This window comes from Colobus angolensis, unplaced genomic scaffold (genome assembly GCF_000951035.1).
Source record: "Colobus angolensis palliatus isolate OR3802 unplaced genomic scaffold, Cang.pa_1.0 Scaffold59, whole genome shotgun sequence".
Taxonomy (NCBI): Eukaryota; Metazoa; Chordata; class Mammalia; order Primates; family Cercopithecidae; genus Colobus; species Colobus angolensis.
Window position 1 is genome coordinate 4,112,524 of NW_012119487.1, and position 22,122 is coordinate 4,134,645.

Genomic DNA, 22,122 nt, shown 5'->3' on the forward strand with positions numbered 1-22,122 from the left:
TGAGATCTGACCACTGCACTCCAGCCTGGGCAACAGAGCGAGACGCCATCTCAAAAAAAAAAAAAAAAGTCATGTGAGTACAGTGGCTCATGCATGTAATCCCAACACTTTGGGAGGCCGAGGAGGACAGATTGCTTGAGCCCAGGAGTTCGAGACCAGCCTGGGAAACATGGTGAAACCCCACCTCTACAAAAAATACAGAAAATTAGCCGGGTATCCTGGTGCATGCCTGTAGTCCCAGCTACTTGAGAGGCTGAGGTGGGAGGATTGCTTGAGCCCTGGAGGTGGAGGCCGTAGTAAGTTTTGATAGCGCCATTGACCCTCAGCCTGAGAGGCAAAGCAAGATCCTGTCCCAAAATTTTTTTTTCTCAAATCCCTCCACAGGACCTAAAAAATGCATTATGTATACAGTAGAACTTGAAATAAATACGTAATTATTCACACATATTGTTACTTTCTTATATAAACATGTCTGCCACTTAACAATGAGCACCTCTGAGAAGACACTTATTTTTGTAGCCCCACACCTAAGATGCAATCTCCAGACCACAGTAGACATTAAGAAGGATTGGTGGAATGGGTGAAAAAATAAACAATTGAGTGAATAAAAAGTAATTTATAATAATGTCAACAGACAGCACCACTGAGCTCGGGAAACTGTCTAAATTGAGCATTACACCAAGTAGATGTTCTATGAACTGGTTATTTCCAAGCTTCTAGATTTAAAAACACTGTAATGTTTCATTCACATACACACAAAACTGGAATAGTTTTAGGTGCCCACGTTTTTTGTTTGTTTGTTTTTGTTTTTGTTTTCTGAGACGGAGTCTCGCTCTGTCGCCTAGGCTGGAGTGCAGTGGCGCGAACTTGGCTTACTGCAAGCTCCGCCTCTGGGTTCCTGCCATTCTCCCACCTCAGCCTCCTAAGTAGCTGGGACTACAAGCGCCTGCCACTACACCTGGCTAATTTTTTCCGTATTTTTAGTAGAGACGGGGTTTCACTGTGTCAGCCAGGATGGTCTGGATCTCCTGACCTCGTGATCCACCCACCTTGGCCTCTCAAAGTGCTGGGATTACAGGCGTGAGCCACCGTGCCTGGCCGCCCATGTTTTTTCATTTTGCCAAGTAGAAAAGAAAATACCATCTTCTATCATTGGAATGTCATAAAAGAAAGGACGTCATAAAGAACAAAAAAGTAGGATGGACATAATTTCACAGTAATGCATAGTCCTTACATTAAATAAATAAATTTTCATGGGAAAACTCAGGATTATGGCTTATTTTTCTCAGTTCGACATTTGTTTTCATCTGATGTGGGAATTTCTATATTAGACGATGATTTGGTATTCAATAATTCTGAACCAATTCTCTAATTTATCATAGTCTTTCAGGGAAAGGCTGACATTTCTCTGCACAGACAGGCAAATGATTTTCCCTCTATCCAGAGGTGTCCATATGGCATTTATTACCCGGAGTAAAGGGTAGGTAAGAATTTTGTTGATGTTCCATTTTTCTGCTAGTCTTCTTTTCCAGCTTTTCCCACATTAATATACTGTTATTTAGGCATATCATGAAGGAAACAAAAGAAAAATGTATCTTTTTAAATCTCCATGGTTCAAGGTAAATTTTTATCAGGTTACATGTAACAAAAACACCATGGTTTCTGAGCCACTGACACTTTATTCATAACAGGAGTATCAATTAATGCTGATAATTGTTGGCACCTTAAATTATTTTCAAATATAACTGATAACAAAAATAAAACTTTCAAGATAAAAAAAGGTTATGGAAAAAGAGTTTTACTAGTGTCCATGAAGGCGAGACCCCTTATGCACTAAACTACTAAGAGATCCATTAAAGGGCACGATAGGAAACTTACTTAGTAATTACAAATTTTATCTTCGGTTTAAAGGTTAAAGAATCTAAATTCAGTCCTACAGCGACTAAGGCAAGAGTGCCTGACATTCCTAAAAGTTCCACTGGGGAGAGAAAGAAACAAATGAATCAAATGCATTGTATTCATATCTGTACACTGAGATACTTTATCTTGAATAAAGAATTGGTGGGAATCTTAAGAGAAGTAGTAGTTCTTAGAAAGTTGCTTCAAGGGATTGACCTAATCCAGTAAACCCAGGACTGGCAAACTTTTTCTATAAAGGGTCAGATAGTAAATATTTAGTGTTTCTGATGCATACAGCCTCTGTTACAATCGCTCAACTCAGTTGTTGTAGTACAAAAGCAGCCATAGATAACATGTAAACGAATGTGTCCAGTGAAATTTGGTTTATAGACACTGAAGTCTGAATTTCACGTAATTTTCGTATGCCACAAAATATTCTTTTGTGCCATTTTAAAATGTAAAAACCATTTTTAGCTAACACGCAGATTTGGGCCAAGAGTCACAGTTTGCCAAGTCCTGCTGGAGACCATCACTGAGGATAGGGCTAATGGAAAAGTAAGTTCAACAGCCCTCAGGGTGTCCTTTAAGCATCTCAGAAATACTGCACTACATGTGCTGGGAGTTGTGAGCCAAGCTCAGTACTTCTGAGGACTCTGATGAACTTCAGTTCCTTACACCTGCTTTTCTTTTGCCGATATAGACCTCCCTAATTAAACTTGTAATTCGCTGGGCTCTAAACAAATGTGTAAATGTATTAATAGTCTGAGGCAGGAAACCCAACCTGAAGGATATTTGAGTACCATAAATACTCTGCAGTCTTAGGCTGCAGAGTCTTCAAATAGAACACTAAAACCACCAGACAGAAAGGAAGACAAAGAACATGAAAGATACGATTGGAAGAGCTTTGGGGCAAAGCAGAACTGGTTGCTTTTGGAACGTGACCTCACCTTCCTCCATTAGTGGCCCTGTAACTATAAAATAGGTGTAAAATATTTGTGACTCATACAGTTGTGAAAATTAAATTAGAAAACATGAAAATGCTTGCCACACTTTTAAAGCAATGAATAAGTGATAATACTATCATGCTGTTAATTGTTTTTATCTACTTTATTGCTTAGTAAATTGATATTATTAAGTTAAAGAGGAGTTTACTATTCTTTTGGTTTATCTAATCACTTAAGTTCACTTTAGACTTCTTTTTATCTACTTATTTAACTGAATTTACTTTAAATAACCCATGACAATAAAACCAGGAGTGCCACAAACTGTGATGACAGGGAAACTATCTTTCAATTTCCAATTCTCTATAATTAGTATTTTATAAAGAAGGGACAATGGAAGTAATAAGCCCCAGTTACAGGCAACAAGGGGATGCATTGTTTGTAGACTTTTAAAACAATTATAAAGATGACAAAAACTCCTTCTACTTTTTGTTATCTTCATTCCCCCCAAAATTCTAAACACCGCCACTTGATAAAATATTCCTCCTTGCTAGGATGGAGGAATCCCTCGTGGAATGTCTCTAGCCTACACTTTTATAGAACCCGTGTTCTTTCATGAATTATACATCAACACTCAAAGAGGTGACTCTCCAACCTCAATCAGATGCTCTCTGGACTTAAGCCAGTTGATGGTATGTTCATTAGTCAGGGAAAAGAACAAAATTAAACAACATGAAAGAAATGTAACATTAGAAAATGTATAAGTGAGAATTTTATCTACATTTCAGCTTTCTGGCTATGGAACATCTCCTTGTAACACTGCCTTTTTCTGACTTTGCTTTCAGGAACTTACTAAGTATGAGTAAAGGACTGCCTGAGGTTGTTTTTTAATTCCTGAAGCAGAGGAAAGTGTAATAGAGGAGGAGGTGTATTGGTTTCCTGGGACCGCCATAATTGCATAGCACAAACTGGGGGGCTTCAGCCACAGAAATGTATTGCCTCACAGTTCCGGAGCTAGAAGTTCAAGACCAGCAGAGTTGGTTCCTCTGAGAGCTGTGACGGAGATTCTGCCCCAGGCCTCTCTCCTAGCTTCTGGTAGTTTCAGGCATTCCTTGGCTTATAGCTGGTATTCTCTCTGTGTCTTCACATAATCTTCCCTCTTTGTGTGTCTGTCGCTGTGTCCAAATCTCCCCTTTGTATAAGGATACAGTCAGACTGGATTAGGACCCACTCTAATGACTGCATCTTAACTTGGTCATCTACAAAGGTCCTATTTCCCAATAAAGTCACCTTTACAGGTATTGGAATGTACAACTTCAGCGTCTTTTGCGGGGACACAATTCAACCTAAAACAGGAGGCTACCTAGCAAGCTTTCATTCTGAGCAGTGGTACAGCGCTGCCTTGAAGCTACAAAGAATTATTGGCTGAAATCAGTATGTATAGCATACACAGTGCTGACTCTGGGATGTATTTAAGCCTGAATGGTTAATGCTAAATTCCTACCTTCTATCGTTCATCTACACTCTGCAGTAAGTCTTACCTGATTAAATGCAACCAAAAGACAGATACTTCCTCTCTGCTGGTGACTGCTGCAATCTCAAAGGCATAATTTCTAGAGAAAATCATCATTCTCTTTAAGGCTGATTCTTAGAGACCTGGTACCTGCTCAGGAAAGTTAACTGTTAATTTTTTAGTAACTTTGTGAGTAGGTTGCTAACCAAAGCCATCCTTGAAATCAGCCACGGTAGATGTATTTATCCCATGAAAATTGACAAGCACTACAAATCGGGGCTTTTTCTCTTCCCAGAGAGCCAATTTACCACCCCATCACTGCCTAACTCAGTGTCCCCATTTTATAGGTGAAGGAACTGAGGGTAAAGCTTAAACTAGAACCAAGGTCCTGGCTCAGTTCTCCATGATCTCCACCTCCTAAAATCTAAATCACAAGTGTCTCAATTGTTTAAGGATCTTTTACTCCACAGCTATGTGACTTATACACCTTCATATAAATCAGCTTCAAAGTCTTATTATGCCGTTTAGTTAGCATAAAATAATCAGACTTCATAATGCTTAAATATATTTTTGGTAAACATTTGATTTGAATTGAATTGGGGTTGAGCTGAATTGATCAGCTTTTTGGCTGGATACCTGAATGAGCATAAGGAATTCATACTGCTTAACCAAACAACCCTATTCCAACTTGAAAAGTTGTATGTCAGAAATGGGAGTCTTCTAATGTGGCAATAATGCTAAAAGACTCTAGGGAACCCCATTCTACCTGCATGCCCTCAATTCATATACATCTGGTTAGGATGATGCCACACATTGGAAGCACCTCCATTTTTTAGAAGGAAAAGGGAATAGGAACTCATATTTATTGACTGCCCTACCTTGAATCCAGTGATATGCTGGTAAATGTTTAAAGTCAGCTCTTTTCTGCAATCATAAAGGCAGTAAGGGGAAAAAACTCTTTAAAACCCAGTTCAAGGTTGGGGCAGTAGAGGGAACTCTGAGTTGCAGTGAAGCAGTGTCTTCCAATTACTATGGTGTAAAGACTTTCACTGTGGCCAATTTTGAGCTCTCAACATAATGTCACTTGAACAGAGTTTGAAAGCGAAGAGCATAATCAGCTCTGACAAGCCAGCAAGAGCTATCAGCACACCAGCAGGAGTCATATGACAGATTATCTCGTTAATGCCTGCAATACCCTTAATACATTAGGTGATATAACACTTTTTTTTTTTTTTGAGACAGAGTCTCACTCTGTTGCCCAGGCTGAAGTCCAATGGCATGATCTTGGTTCACTGCAACCTCTGCCTGCCAGGCACAAGGGTTTCTTGTGCCTTAGCCTCCCCAGTGGCTGGAATTACAGGCGTGCGCCACCACACCTGGCTAATTGTTTGTACTTTTAGTGGAGACAGGGTTTCACTATATTGGCCAGGCTGGTCTCAAACTCCTGGCCTCAAGTGATCCACCTGCCTCAGCCTCCAAAAGTGCTGGGATTACAGGTGTGAGCTACTGCGCCTAGCCTATCATACCACTTTTAAAGCTAAGGAAAGTGAACCATAGAGAGGTTAAGTAATTTTCCAGGGTCACCAAGCTAATAAATTGCAGAGCTGAGATTTGAACTCAAGTCTGCCTAACTCCAAAGCTCTTCTAGGACTAGTAGCAGTTTATTCAAACAACATATGTTGAATTACTATCAGGCATATGGTAAGCCCCAAACATAGAAAAGAGAATAAATAAAAAGATGACTAAGAGCCTCTACCTCGAGGAACTCACAGTCTAGTAGAAAGATAGACTAAATTAAATTTTTTTCTTCAAACATTTAAGGCATCTATAAAAAACAGCACAGGAGAGGGGGAAAATGAAGAAATTTGAAGGAAATGAGCCTTCAGCGAATGCTTTCTATAATTTTTCTGATTCAGGGGAGTGAGTAACCCTCAGGTGGCAATTAATCTGTAGAAGAAGCAGCGCTTGTAGGTAACTGGAGGTGAAAGAAAAGTAATTAACCTCTTGATATCTGAGGTCTTTCAAGAACTGAAGTTGCTTCACTGTATGAGATGACAGCAAAAGTGGAATTTGACAGTTTGACCACAGTTATGTCTCTTAGGGACCGGGCACCTCAGTCAGGCCAGTAAACACTTAGATCTCCATTTCACTGGACTAAACTAGCTGAAGGTCAGCCAGTGCTGGGCACTCTTACTCCTGTGATTATTTCACTCTCCTGCTTCTCTTTCAACAATAAATATACCTCTCCTTTCCCGACTCCTAGCCTAAGTAAGGGCTGCCATTTCTATAGTCTCCTCAATTTGGCATCCATTGAATTAAAGGCTGTTGATCTAGAAAAGCCTCAGGAGCATCTCTCCCAGCCTTCTCAGTTTGCAGATGGTTTGTTCTCAGGATTATAGCAGAAATGAGCTCAGTGTTGATTCCTCTGCCTGGGGAATACCAGTGACTATATACAAAGTCAAAGGAAGAGTTCAAAAAGAATAAGAGAGTAATCACAAAGAATAGTGCAAGGAAATTGGACACGGAGTTGAAATAAAAAGGATATTAAGAAAGACCAGGAAAGAGCTAGAGGTGAGTTAGATAATATGAGAAGACACACAGTGGGACCACAAAAAGGAGGAGAAGCAACTAGATTCAAGATCAGGAAAAAATAAACATGTATAAAGCTTACTTTAAGGACAATAACTTTTGTATTTACTTCTGCCTTACCAATATAGAAAGTCATGTACACCATTGAAAAGCAGAGAATTATATTAGTCAGCATATTGCTAAAAACATCAGCCAATATACACCGAATGATTTTTGCACACCAATATCCAAATATTATGCTTCCCAGAATGTCCAAGCTGAGTCCAATGCCTACATGTAAATGTAAAAAAAAGAAAGAAAAAATAAGAAATAAAAACTTGAGCTATAACTTTCATTTCTTTCATTGATGGCATTTGGGTCTTTGCACTTTGGTTTACGTGTGAGATTTTGAGTGGGGACCTTATTTTTCAGCAAATAGGAGTATGTCTCATGAAAGTCTGGTAAAAGCCTCTCTCAGAATAACCTTCCCTTACAGTCTGCAGCTTAAGGTTTGCTTCTCTAGGGATAGAAGATTCAAATGTCCTTAGGAGAAAGGCAAGGAGAATAAATGTGAAAAACTTGTGACAAATGGGTTGAGAGTGAATGTCTAAACAAAAAAAAATCTAAATTAAAATTTTTTTGATAAACTAGTCAAAACCAAGCTAACTAGGCCCAGGGTCACTGCTAACCTGCAGTTAGTTTATGACCCAGCTCAGGAGACATTGGAAAATGAAGATGAGACATTTTCATTAGTCACAATAACTGGGTGCACTAGTGGCAGTTCGTGGGTAGCTATAAGGGTAGTCCTAAATTACAAAGTCCTAAATGACAAAAATTGTTCGACCCCAATGCCTGGTAGCTCCCTCACTGAGAAGCACTGCACACCCCTCTTTATTCATTAATATTTATTTCTCCTTTTAGTATCTTCCTCCTCTTGTGACTATCACAAAAGTATATCAGAAAAACACATTTTCCCCCTTCATACTGTGATTTTTTTCCCCCTTTTCATTTCTACTAGTAACACATCTGGAAACCTAGCAAGGCAACAGCTTCATATCCCAGTGGGCTTTAGCTGCAGGAATCTGGCTCTTGTCATTTCCAGGACTGGATTCTCCAGTCCTGCATAGAATGTTCTGCTTTCACTCTCAGACCCAAATCCAGAACCAAGCCAATTCTTCGCACTCACTCACTGAGATCCAGATTGATCCAGGAAAGAAGTAAGTCTGAGTGAGCTGACCCTATATTGTGTCTATTGTGACACTATATGTGTGCACACATGCATTTATGCATATTGAGAAAAACTAAAACACTTTTTGAATGTTCTTTCTCCCTTAATGTGCAAGAACACACATGCAGTACTCCTTCGGGTATCCATGGGGCATTGGTTCCAAGAACCCCTTTGGATACCAAAATCTGCAGATTCTCAAAACCCTAGATATAAAATAGCATATTATTTGCATATAACCTACAGCACATACTTCTGTGTACTTTAAATCATCTCTAGGTTACTTGTAATACTTAATACAATGTAAATACTCTATGTAAATAGTTATTATACTGTATTGTATTTTAATTTGCATTTTTATTGTTGCATTATTTTTGTTGAGTTTTTCTGAATATTTTTGATCTGCAGTTGGTTGCATCCATGGATGCAGATGGCCAACTATGATTTTTTCTTGTTACTTCATATATCATTGTAATCAGCACAAAAGTAAAGTATAGAAAAGGCAGCAAAGTTAAAACATCTTGAATGTATTTTAATTTTAATGAGAATGATTTTAGAAAATATACAGACGAAAAAAAATGCTCCTACCTCTAGAAATAGAAAAGCGGATTCCATTGCCCCGAAAATTTCCAAGAAAAACTGACGTGATGCTACAAATGATCAATGATTCTCCTCTAATGAGATCAATGTACATTTTAGAAATGCCTGAAAAAGGAAATACAAAATATAACTCAATATGCTACATGAAAATTATGTTCTTGCACAGGAAGCAGAAACAGAAGAGAAAGAATAGAAAAAGAAAAAAAAGAAAGAACAAGGCAACTATGACTGGGATAGATCTGCAAGACAATCACAATCACCATTTTTATATTTCTATATTGCGCCTCCTGTATTTGCAATGGCAAAGAAACATGGCGATAGCACTGCTTGTATTGCTCATTGTCTCAATCGTACTTGAGTCTCAGAATGAGACACATACTTCTCAAGATACCACATTTAGTTTGAATAAACCTGAATCAGATTCCAAAATAACCTCATTTTAGAAATAAGTACAAAATAGGACACAACAATTCTACTCCTAGGTATATACCCAAGGTAATTGAAAATGTATGTGCACACAAAGATTTGTACATAAATATTCATAATAGTATTATTCATAAGAGCTAAAAAGTAGAAACAACTCAATGTCTATCAGCCGATAAATGGATAAATATATGTGATATATCCCTACAATGGAATATGATTCCTCCACAAAAAGAAATGAAGTACTTACTGATACATATTACAACCTGAACCTTGAAAACATTATACTACGTGAAAGAAGCCAGACACAAAAGTCACATATTTTATGATTTGATTTATATGAAATGTCCGTGATAGACATAGAGACCAAAATAGATTGGGTGTGATTTCCAGAGACTTGAGTAGATAAAATTCCCCAGCCAAATTTACATCTAACATCATTTTCTTTTGGCCTAGAAGACATTTAACAATTTTGCAGTGCAGGCCGGCTGATGATAAATTCTCTCAGCTTTTGTATGTTTAAGAAAGTCTTCATTTTGCCTTCTCTTTCAAAAGATATTTTCACTGAGTGTAGAGTTCTAAGTCTGTTGTCATTATTTTTGTTCCTCTAAATACAATGTGTCTTTTGTCTCTGGCTGTTTTTAAAATTTTCCCTTTATCATTGGTTTTAAGGAATTTGCTTTTTATGTGCTTTTTGTGTAGTCTTCTTTATAATTCTTGGGCTTGCAGTTTATTGAGCTTGTTGAATCTGTAGCTTTCATTATTATCAAATTTAGAAACTTTTTCTCCAGGATTTCTTCAAATTTTTTGTTCCTCCCTCTCTTTTCTTTTGGGAACTCATACATTAGGTCATTTGAAGTTGTCCATAGCACAATGATGTTCACTTCATGTTTTCTGGTCTTTTTCTCTCTGTTTCATTTTAGATAGTTTCTATTGCTACATCTTCAAGTTCTCTCATCTTTTCTTCTGCAGTGTCTAATCTCTTGTCATTAACAGTCATAATCATCTCATTTTACTACTTGTTAAGCTATCTTTGACTATGACAGAAGGCATAAATATACTGGTTAAACAGGTTGAGAGACTACTAGCACATTTGATCTATCTGGTGAAGAAATCCTTTAATTCTTCTCTCACATTTGGTGAACTAATCAGAACAAATAAGGTATAAGGCTTGGTGTATAAAGTTTTGGATTTGATTTATATTTTTAAAAGTAAGACACAACAAGAATTACTCTCCACCTTCTCTTTTGGCTTAATGTGGACCTAATTTATATTGATTCATTGTAAAATTTGGAAAAGAAAAGAATAAAACAAATCTTCTATAATTCTATGATGACCCAGATATAACCATTTTAAAGTTGAAGTCCTTTTCTAAGCATATGGTTCTTTTTACTCAATTGAGATCATACTAACACTCTGTATTTTATTTCTTCACAAGATCCTCTTCCAGATTTGCTTTAAAATAAGAGTTAAGCCCTTACACTTTTTTAAAACAGGTAATGGATAGACAATTTCCTTTTAACTTACATATGAACGTCTACTACATTTTTGACTGGGCCAGTCCACCTTAGATTTAGGTTGCATAGGTTTACAGTGCAGACAGGCACCTCATCAAAAGAAACACCACTAACATTATAGAAATTGTAGTTCTGTATATTATGATAATTTTAGGCATTTGGCAAAAAATAGTTTTTCCTTAAAAAAATTAATGTATTATGACTATTAAATAAAACTGTTTTGAAGGAAGAACCATTTATCTAATTCACATAAAGAGACAATATGATAGTCCAGCCAACACCCAAAACAAGTGAGAGTGACTTTCCCCATAAAATTAAGTCAAATTTGTCTTATCAGGAGACAATGCTACTGGATCCAGAATCCATCTAACCTCCTGAGTGTTGCTGACTTAAAAAAATATATAAATTAAGAGCCAACCCAATACCTTCACTAGTTTTGTCTTAAAGAAATAGAAGACTTTCAGCCGGGTGCATTGGCTCATGCCTGTAATCCCAGCACTTTGGGAGGACGAGGTGGGTGGATCATCTGAGGTCAGGAGTTCGAGATCAGCCTAGCCAACATGGCAAAACCCCATCTCTACTAAAAAATACAAAAATTAGCCAGGAGTAGTGGCACATGGCTGTAATCCCAGCTACTCAGGAGGCTGAGGCAGGAGAATTACTTAAACCCAGGTGGCGGAGGTTGCCATGAGCCAAGATTGTGCCATTGCACTTCAGCTTGGGGTATAGAGCTAAACTCCACCTCAAAAAAAAAAAGAAAAGAAAAGAAGACTTTCTACTGTACTCCTTTTTTTGAAAAAAAATTGAATGTTGAAACTGCAATAAATAACATTTAAGTTTATTATAACCATTTACAGTCAGGAGAGTGCAGAAAGGACAGCAGGAAGAAAAATGAGGCAATGAAACACGAGGTAAATACAAATGGTTGAAAGAATAAGACAGGTAAGGAAAGACAGAAAGAAATTGTACTTACAGGAGCAAAGAGAAAAAAGAGAACAGGATCAGAGTCTTTGGGAAACATATCTACCTTGTAACAATTTAGAACAGAACCTCCAAAAGTGCCTAAAACCCTATGTTTTCCCAGCTATGAGTATGAAAGTAAGAATATCACATGCTGGAAAGGTTGGAGGTTTCTCACTCCAATCATAAGGTAGTATATTTCCACTAAATACAACTGATATTTTAAAATTTGTTAGGAAAATATTTCTGAGTCAAAAAACAGAAACCATAGCATATAGCCATTCATGTTGGTACTTATGTGTTAATAAAACCTGACTTTTTGACCCAGCAATCCCATTACTGGGTATATACCCAAAGGAATATAAATCATTCTACTATAAAGACACATACACACGCATGTTTATTACAGCTCTATTTACAATAGCAAAAACATGGAACCAACCCAAATGCCCATCCATGATAGACTGGATAAAGAAAATGTTGTACATATACACCATGGAATACTATGTAGCCGTAAAAAGGCATGAGATCATGTCCTTTGCAGGGACATGGCTGAAGCTGGAAGCCATCATCCTCAGCTAACTTACACAGGAACAGAAAACCACACACCACATGTTCTCACTCATAAGCAGGAGTTGAACAATGAGAATATATGGACACAGGGAGGGGAACATCACACCCTGGGGCCTGTTGCGGGGTGGAGGTGAGGGGAGCGAGCTTAGAGTACAGGTCAATAGGTGCAGCAAACGACCATGGCACACATATACCTATGTAACAAATCTGCACATTCTGCACATGTATCCTATTTTTGTTGTTGTTGTTGTTGTTTATAGAAGAAACAAAGAAAAAAAAAACCTGACAATAGGGGGATATTTCAGAGTGAAATCATCTTCCACCTTACCAAATAATATGGGAAATAGTGCAGGACTCCAAGTCCTCTTGGGAATAAGCTTTTATTGAGTAATATATTTGAGTGCCAGACTATATCTTTACCCCTTTTCTTGAAGATAAACTATAACCCCCTCCACCACCTGCCAAACCTTAGCTACTTCAAATGGAGGCAGTTCTAACAAGAGGTAGCAAGGCCTTGGAATAGTCTCGTTACGGATCTTTAATGTTTCTTCTTATTGGTAAACAAACTCACCAACTTAGAATATCTACCTTGTGGCTGAGAATTCACTGGAACAGAATAAGAATGCTAATTTTTACCACCTTCTAGAAGGTTACGTTTTCTTTGGAAAAACTGAAAAAGTTCCTTGGAGATTATAATTGACCCTATTTATCTCATCTCCTTGGTGGTTGTCTTATTTACACTGCCTCCTTCAAGTCAATCAGTGCTCTACCTCTCAAGGTGAAAAAAAAAGCACAGATTCTTATTCTTCTGGGTGCACAATTCATGCAAGAAAAATGTAATCAAAAGAAAATAATGTACCCTTACATTTTCAAGATAAGAGAGAGAAATAAATGTGACATACCAATAGTTTTTAGTGAATTCACAGAACGAAGAGGATCTGTAATGCCAAGGGTGATGCTAAAGAGTAGGCAAGTTTGCAAATCCCATGAAGCTTTATTGAATTTTATAACCACATATCCAAGTATGATGCTTGCTGTAGAAAAGCTAATTAATCCAGTTAACAAGACCTGTGAACCAATTCATAACACAGTATTAGACTTAACATCTAAAGATGGCATGATGGCATTTACTTATATCCTAAGAGTCAGATCTTTGTTGTAAATGTTATACAATTACCCTGGAAGACAACTTTAAAAGGTATTCTAGTTTAACCACCTGCCACAAAGAAACTGCCCCTTTCAAATAAGCAAGATTCTACCTTACTATTAAAAAGACTGACTCAATGATCTTTCTTGTTGTTATTCCAGTTCGATAGTTCTCAATATTGAAAGGTTCTTAAAACAGAATGCAAATTTCTCCTGCTTCTATATAAAACATACCCTGATTAGTTTGGAAAGTAAATTGTTACTGACATATTGTATCTAGTACATGACACAAATTTATATACCAAGACTCTAAAATATTCACAGAAAATCCCCCCCTTTACCTTTTATTAATTGTAAAACAAGTAGTTCTGCAATAGAGAAAGGGGAGGCCATGAAATGCTTGAGATTAAGTGATTTACAGAGTTTTGTAATTTCTATGCATACATTGTTTATGCCCAAGTATAAGAAAGTATTTATTTTTCAAAATTATCCTCAGGAAAAAAATAGTTGTGTTATTCAATCCTTTTCTTATTTTCCATCTCTGTCTTTTGTTTTACTTTCTGTGAGGTTTCCACAATTTGCCCATTAGGTCCTTTTATTTCTTTATCTATTGTAATGTCGTATGGTTTTTCTTCTTAAATCTCTTAAGAGCATGAATTACATTAAGGAATTTTTTAAATGTTAAATTAACTTGTTCTGAAATAAACACAACTTGATTATGTTTTTATTATTTATATGTTACTGGATATATTTGTGCCAAAATTTTGTGTAGAATTGTTCTATGTTTGTGGGTGACATTGACTTATGATTTTTCTTTCTCTTAATATTCCTGTATAGTTTTGGTGTTAAGGTTAAACAAGCCTTATAAAATAAGTAAGGGAGGAGGCCAGGTGCAGTGGCTCATGCCCATAATCCCAGCACTTTAGGAGGCAAGGCAGGAGGATCTCTTGAGTTCACTAGTTAAAGACCAGCCTGGGAAACATAGCGGGACCCCCACCTCTAAAAAAAAAAGATTAAAAATTAGCTGAGCATGGTGGTGCATAACTGTAGTACAAGCCACTCAGGAAACTGAGGTGGGAGGATTGCTTAAGCACAGGAGTTTGAGGTTGCAATGAACCATGATATTACCACTGCACTCCAACCTGGGCAACAGAGAAAGACTCTGTCTCTAAAAATAAAACAAAATAAGTGTGGGAGGATTTCCCCTTTTACTCTTGTCTTTAAGACCTAAGATTGGTGTTATCTTTCATACTGGTTCACATAACTTACATTTAAAATAGTTTGGGTATCATTTTTTTTTGGAACATTTTTATTTGCCAATTCAATTTTTAATGATTATGGGACTATTTGGGTCTTTTTAAATTCTAGAGTAGACCAGCCACGGTGGCTCAGGCCTGTAATCCCAACACTTTGGAAGGTTGAGGCAGGAGGATTGCTTGAGGCCAGAAGTCTAGAAAGCAGCCTGGACAACAGAGCGAGACCTTGCCTTTACTAAAAATAAGAAAAAATTAGCCAGGCATGGTGGCATGTGCCTGTAGTCCCAGCTATTCCAGAAGCTGAGACGAGAGGATAACTTGAGCCCAGGAGGTCAAGGTTGCAGTGAGGGGTAATCATGCCACTGTGCTCCATCGTGGGTGACAGAGCTAGACTCTGTCTCAAAAAAAAATAGATACATAAATAAATAAAAAGAAATTCTAGTGTAAGTTTTGGCAAATTACATATTTTTAGGAGTTTTCCATTTTGTCCAAGTTTTTAAATATTTTTGCTGAATCATAACGAAAATAAGGCATCAAAACTAGAGGGATGCAGTTAAAGCAGTGCTTAAAGGGAAACTTATAACATTAAATGCATATATTGGAAAAGAATAAAGGTTAAAAATGTTTATGATTCAATTAAGCCTAGCAGTAGGTTAGATATTGTTAAAGTAGTAAATGGGAAACTAAACTTTAGGAAATTACATACAATACAGTTCCGAGAGATAAAAGACAGAGAATTAAAAATCATGGAGAATATGATGGAAAATCTACAATTAATGGGAATTTAAGAATGAAATAACAAGCCTGGCACGGTGGCTCACTCCTATAATCCCGGTACTCTGGGGGACCCAGGCGAGTGGATCATCTGAGGTCGGGAGTTCAAGACCAGCCTGGCCAACATGGTGAAACCCCATCTCTACTAAAAATGCAAAAATTAGACAGGTACGGTGGCGGATGCCCGTAATCCTAGCTGCTCAGGAGGCTGAGGCAGGAGAATCACTTGAACCCAGGAAGCGGAGGTCACAGTGAGCCAAGATTGTGCCATGGCACTCCAACCTGAGCAACAGAGTAAGACTCCATCTCAAAAAAATAAAAATAAAAATAAAAATGAAAATAAAAATAACAGAGTATAGAAAATATTTAAAAGATAATAGCCGAAATGTGGCTAGAATTAAGAGCATAAGCTCTTAAGTTTAATTAAATCCTAATTAATTCTCAGATTTAGTAACCATAAGAAGTTTTAATATGTATAAATAAATAGATACTAACACCCAGAAACATCACAGTGAAACTAAAATAGTTCTCCTTTATCTGCAAGGGATATGTTCCAAGATCCCAGTGGATGCCTAAAACCATGGATAGTACCCAACCCTATATATACTATAGTTTTTTTAAATGCATACATGTCTATGATAATGTTTAATTTATAAATTAGGCACAGTAAAAGATTAATAATAACTAATAATAAAATAGAACAAGCATAACCATATGACAGCATCACTACTCTTGCACTTTGGAGCTATTATAAAGTAAAATAAGGGTTATATGAACACAAGCACTGTGATACTGTATGTTCTATCTGATAACTGAGATGGCTACTAAGAGTCTAACGGGCAGGAGATAATGTATACACAGTGGATATGCTGGCCAAAGGGATGATTCACTTCCTGGGCAAGACAGAGTAAAATGGCCCAAAATTTTATCACACTACTCAGAAAGGCACACAATTTAAAACTCATGAATTTTTCTGGAATTTTTCATTTAATATTTTATTTTAAAAAATACTTTTATTTTAGGTTCAGAGGTACATGTGTAGGTTTGTTATATAGGTAAACTTGTGTCATGGGGGTTTGTGGTGCAGATTTTTTCATTGCCCAGGTAGTAAGCCTGGTACACAATATTTATTTTTTCTGAACCCTCAAGTAGGCCCCAGTGTCTGTTGCTCCCCTCTTTGTGTCCATGAGTTCCTACCATTTAGCTACCACTAAATGAAGCGAGAGGATGCAGTATTTGGTTTTCTGTTCCTGCATTAGTTTGGTAAGGATAATGGCCTCCAGCTCCATCCATGTTCCCGCAAAAGACATGATCTCATTCTTTTTTATGGCTGCACAGTATTCCGTGGCAAATATGTACCACATTTTCTTTATCCAGTCTGGCATTGATGGGCATTTAAGTTGATTCCATATCTTTGCTATTGTGACTAGTGCTGCAATGAACATTCATGTGCATGTGTCTTTATGGCAAAATGATTTATAGTCCTTTGGGTATATACCCAATAATGGGATTGCTGGGTTGAATGTTAGTTCTAATTTTAACTCTTTGAGGAATTGCCACACTGCTTTCCACAGTGGTTGAACTAATTTACACTCCCACGAAGAGTGTATAAGTGTTCCCTTTTCTCTGAACCTCGACAGCATCTGTTACTTTTTGACTTTTTAATAATAGCCATTCTGACTGGTGTGAAATAGTATCTCATTGTGGTTTTGATTTGCATATCTTTATTATCAGTGATGTTGAGCCTTTTTTCATATGCTCATTGGCTGCATATATATCTTCTTTTGAAGGGTGTCTGTTTTTATCCTTTGCCTATTTTTTAATGGAGTTGTTTCTTTCTTGTGAATTTGTTTAAATTCCTTGTAGATGCTGGATATTAGACCTTTGTCACATGCACAGTTTGCAAATATTTTTTGCAAACTATGAGGTCCACTGTTAGCCTGATGGGGTTTCCTTTTATAGGCTGTTTCCTCTGTTGATAGCTTCTTTTGCTGTGCATAAGCTCTTAAGTTTAATTAAATCCTATTTGTTAATTTTTGCTTTTGTTGCAGTTGCCTTTGGCATCTTTCATTATGAAATCTTTGCTTGTTCCTATGTCTAGAATGGTATTTCCTAGCTTATCTTCCATGGTTTAAGTCTTTAATCCATCTTGAGTTGATTTTTGTATATGATGTAAGAAAGGGGTCCAATTTCAACCTTCTGCATATGGCTAGCCAGCTATCCAAGCACAATTCATTGACTAGGGACTACTTTACCCATTGTTTGTTTTTATCAGCTTTGTTGAAGATCAGATGGTTTTAAGTGTACAGCATTATTTCTGGGCTCTGTATTCTGTTGCAATGGTCTATGCGTCTGTTTTTGTACCGTGCTGTTTTGATTACTGTAGCCCTGTAGTACAGTTTGAAGTTGGGTAATGTGATGCCTCCAGCTTTGCTCTTTTTGCTTAGGATTGCTTTGGCTATTTGGGGTCTTTTTTGGTTCCACATGAATTTTAAAATAGTTTTTTCTAGTTCTGTGAAGAATGTCATTGGTAGTTTGATAGAAATAGCATTGAATCTGTAAATTGCTTTGGGTACTATGGCCATTTTAATGATACTGATTCTTTCTATCCATGAGCATGGAATGTTTTCCATTTGTTTGTGTCTTCTCTGATTACTTTTAGCAGTGTTTTGTAGTTTTCATTGTAGAGATCTTTCACCTCCCTGGTAAGCTGTATTCTAGGTATTTTAGTCTTTTGTGTCAATTGTGAATGAGATTGCATTCTTAATTTGGCTCTCAGCTTGGCTGTTTTTGGTGTATAGCAATGCTAATGATTTTATATACAGGTTTCATATCCTGCAACTTTGCTGAAGTTATTTATTAGGTGCAGGAGATTTAGGGATGAGATTATGGGGTTTTCTAGATATAGAATAATGTTGTCTGCAAAGAGGGATAGTTTGACTTCCTCTCTTCCTATTTGGATGCCTCATCTACAAAGGGAACCCCATCAGGCTAACAGTGGACCTGTCAGCACAAACCCTAAAAGACAGTAGAGATCAGGAGCCTGTATTCAACATTCTTAAAGAAAAAAGTCTTCAACCAAGAATTTCCTATCCAGTCAAACTAAACTTTGTAAGCAAAGGAAAAATAGGATCATTTTCAGATAAGCAAATGCTGAGGGAGTTCATTACTACTAGACCCACCTTATAAGACATCTTGAATGGAGCACTAAATATGGAAAGGAAAGACCATCACCAGCATATACAAAAACACACTTAAGCACACAAATCAGTGACACTATAAAGCAACCTCACAAACAAGTCAGCATAATAAATAGCTAACAACACAATGACAGAATCAAATCCACACATATCAATAATAACCTTGGCCAAGTGCGGTGGCTCATGTCTGTAATCCCAGCACTTTGGGAGGGGGAGGCAGGTGAATCATGAGGTCAGGAGTTTGAGACCAGCCTGGCCAACACGGTGAAACCCCATCTCTACTAAAAATACAAAAAATTAGCCAGGCATAGTGGTGTGCTCCTGCAATCCCAGCTACTCAGGAGGCTGAGGCAGGATAATCACTTGAACCTGGCAGATGGAGGTTGCAGTGAGCTGAGACTGTGCCACTGCACTCCAGCCTGGGCAGTAGAATGAGACTCCATCTCAAAATAATAATAATAATAATAATAATAATAACCTTCAATGTGAATGGACTAAATGACCTATTTAAAAGGCACAGAGTGACAAGCTAGATAAAAAGCAAGACTCAATAGTATGCTGTCTTCAAGAAACCTATCTTACATGGAATGACATCCATAGGCTCAAAATAAAGGAGTGGAGGAAAATCTACCAAGCCAATGGAAATCAGAAAAATGCAGGGGCTGCTAACCTAATTTTAGACAAAACAGACTTTAAGCCAACAAAGATCAAAAAAGACAAAGAAGGGCATTACATAATGATAAAGGGTTCAATTCAACAAGAAGACCTAACCATCCTAAATATATATGTACCCAACACAAGGGCACCCAGATTCATAAAGCAAGTTCTTAATTTGAGAACCATATTTAATATAGTCAAACTGTAGTTGACCACAAGTAAGTGAAACCTTGGATAACTGAAACTGTGGAAAGTGAAATGGTGGATAAGATGTGACTACTGTACAGAACACCAAAGAAAAAGAGACAATCTTAAAAGAAAGAAAAGACAGATACTCACGGAAGAATGACAATTAGATTGATAGCAGTTGTCTCAAGAGCAACAATTAGGCTCAGGTATTATTCAAACTGAGACAAAATAGATACATTTTCAGAGAAACAAAGACCACTAAATTTAAAAAGATGACTACTCACAGACCTTTAATGGAAAGGACACAAAATCACAGCTAGATAGGAGTAAGTTCTAGTGTTCTATAACACTGCAGGATGACTATAGTTAGCAGCAATATATTATATAGTTTCACACAGCTAGAAGGAAGACATTGAATGTTCCCTACATGAAGAAATAATAAATGTTTCAGATGATGAATATCCTAATTACCCTGATCTGATCATTATACATTATATATATTGAAAGATCACTATGTATTCCATAACTGTGTACAATTATTAGTCAATTTAAAAATATAATTTTTAAAAAGCTGCTAGAGCAAAACTTCAGGAAAAAGGAAGCTGAGTCCAGAAAGATGGAGTTGGATGCAAGAAGGAGCAGTGAGCAAAGAAATTGAAATTGGTAAGCATGTAGATGAGTGTAGAGAAGCACTGGTACCTAAAACATTACAATTGTAATAATAATGATAATGACTAACTTCAGGGATGGTAGTATTATGTCAATAATGTAATAAAATATAAGATGAGAAAGGATAATTAAAGCATTCTGAAGTTCCTGCATTATTTGGAGGAAGGTAGAGACATTTAGTTTTAGACTTGTTAAATCAAATATAATTATTAAACTTTAAGATTTTAAAAATGTACGAAACCAGTAAGAGAATTGTATTTAGGAATATAGCAATTTTGACTGCATTTAACAGAAAAGAGCACTTATAGTGTCAATAAATGGAGATTTCGGTTGTTTTGTTTTTTGTTTTTGTTTTTGAGATGGGGTCTCGCTCTGTTGCCCAGGCTAGAATGCAATGGCGCATTCTCGGCTCACTGCAACCTCTGTCTCCCACGTTCAAGTGATTCTGCTGTCTCAACCTCCCGAGTAGCTGGGATTACAGGTGCATGCCACTATGTCCGGCTAATTTTTTGTATTTTTAATAGAAGCAGGGTTTCTACTAAACCTGACCTCGTGATCTGCCTGCCTTGGCCTCCAAAGTGCTGGGATTACAGGCGTGAGCCACCACGCCTCAAGTAACCCTAAATCCAGAATAAACAGCCTGATGTTAGTATGTTGGCTCCCAATGCTCTCAAGGACCCAGGCTCTTTTTTCTCTTTATGTTCAATCATATATAGTGCCTGTTCTCATGTTCAGTACTTCACAATCTCAAGATGAATACTCATTCTAGACCACTGGGAAGGCTCCAGGCAGAAAGAGAGGTAAAGCAAAGAGCAAAAAGCACATGCCAGCTGATTTAACCCCCTTATTAAGGGTTTTCTAGAAATCCATTCAGCAAACTTTTGTACATTTTTCATTGGCCAAACTATCTTCTTGGGTACCAAAGTTGTTAGGGATGCTTGGAAATATGATATTTTACACTAGACCTATTGCCATACCAAACGAAAAATTTTAAGTTTCTGTTAGTGAGAAAGAGAGGGAGACTGCATATTGGATAAGCAACCAGAAATGCCTGCCACCAAAAAATAGAACATGAAACTTTTTAATTAGTAGAAGGAACAAAGGGGATCAAGGAAATTGAATTAATTCAATTAATTGAGAAAAGGAAGAATGAGACAAAGCATGGCAAATAAAAGGATAAAATAATATATGAGAAAAAGTTCAAATATATTTCTTTTAAAAACTTTATTTTCAATTTATAAACAGTAAAATCTACTCTTCTGGTATACAGTTATATGGGTTTTGATGAATGCATACAGTTATGTAATCACACCAAAACTAAGAAACAAGACAGATACATCACTCCCAAAAATTTCCTCATGCTACATCTTTGTGGTCAATTCTTTTCCCCAACCCCATTCCCTAGCAACCAATGATGTTCTCTAGACCTATAGTTTTGCCATTTTTAGAAGGTCTATGAATGTAATTACATAATTACATAATGTACCCCTTGGAGGCTGGCTTATTTCTCTTAGCACAATGTATTTTAAATTCTTCCTTGTTGTGCCTATCGATACTCCATTCCTTTTTTATTGCTGAGTAATATTTCATTGTAAGATGTTCCACAGTTTATCCATTCACCAGTTGAAGGACGTTTGAGTTGTTTCCAGACATTTGAGGTTATAAATAAAGCTACTATACAGATTCATGTAGAGGTTTTGTAAACATAAGTTTTCATTTCTCTTGGGTAAATACATAGGAGTGAGATTGGTGAGTCATGTGGCAAGTATATATTTAACTTTATATATAAACCTCCCAAACTGTTTCCCAAAGTGGTTGTACCATTTTGCCTTCTCTCCAACAATGTCTGCAAGTTTCATTGTCTTCATGTCTTCACCAGCACTTGGCATTAACAGGTTTGTTGTTGCTATTCCAATAGGTACATAGTGGTATCTCATTGTGACTTTAGTGTGTATTTCTCTAATGACTTATCATGTTGAGCATCTTTCCAAGTGCTTTTATTCCATCCATAT

General features: G+C 37.0%; 1 protein-coding gene across 1 annotated transcript in view; it reads right to left on the reverse strand.

Moving 5' to 3' along the window:
* Positions 1 to 22,122, reverse strand: part of SLC9C2 (solute carrier family 9, member C2 (putative)) — a 100,701-nt gene that overhangs the window by 72,809 nt on the left and 5,770 nt on the right. The window contains exons 4-7 of the mRNA XM_011962458.1: positions 13,122 to 13,287; positions 8,735 to 8,851; positions 7,063 to 7,224; positions 1,879 to 1,978 (exon numbers count right to left, since the gene is read on the reverse strand). Coding sequence (XP_011817848.1) covers positions 1,879 to 1,978; positions 7,063 to 7,224; positions 8,735 to 8,851; positions 13,122 to 13,287 — 545 coding nt within the window. The remainder of the gene's footprint in view (positions 1 to 1,878; positions 1,979 to 7,062; positions 7,225 to 8,734; positions 8,852 to 13,121; positions 13,288 to 22,122) is intronic.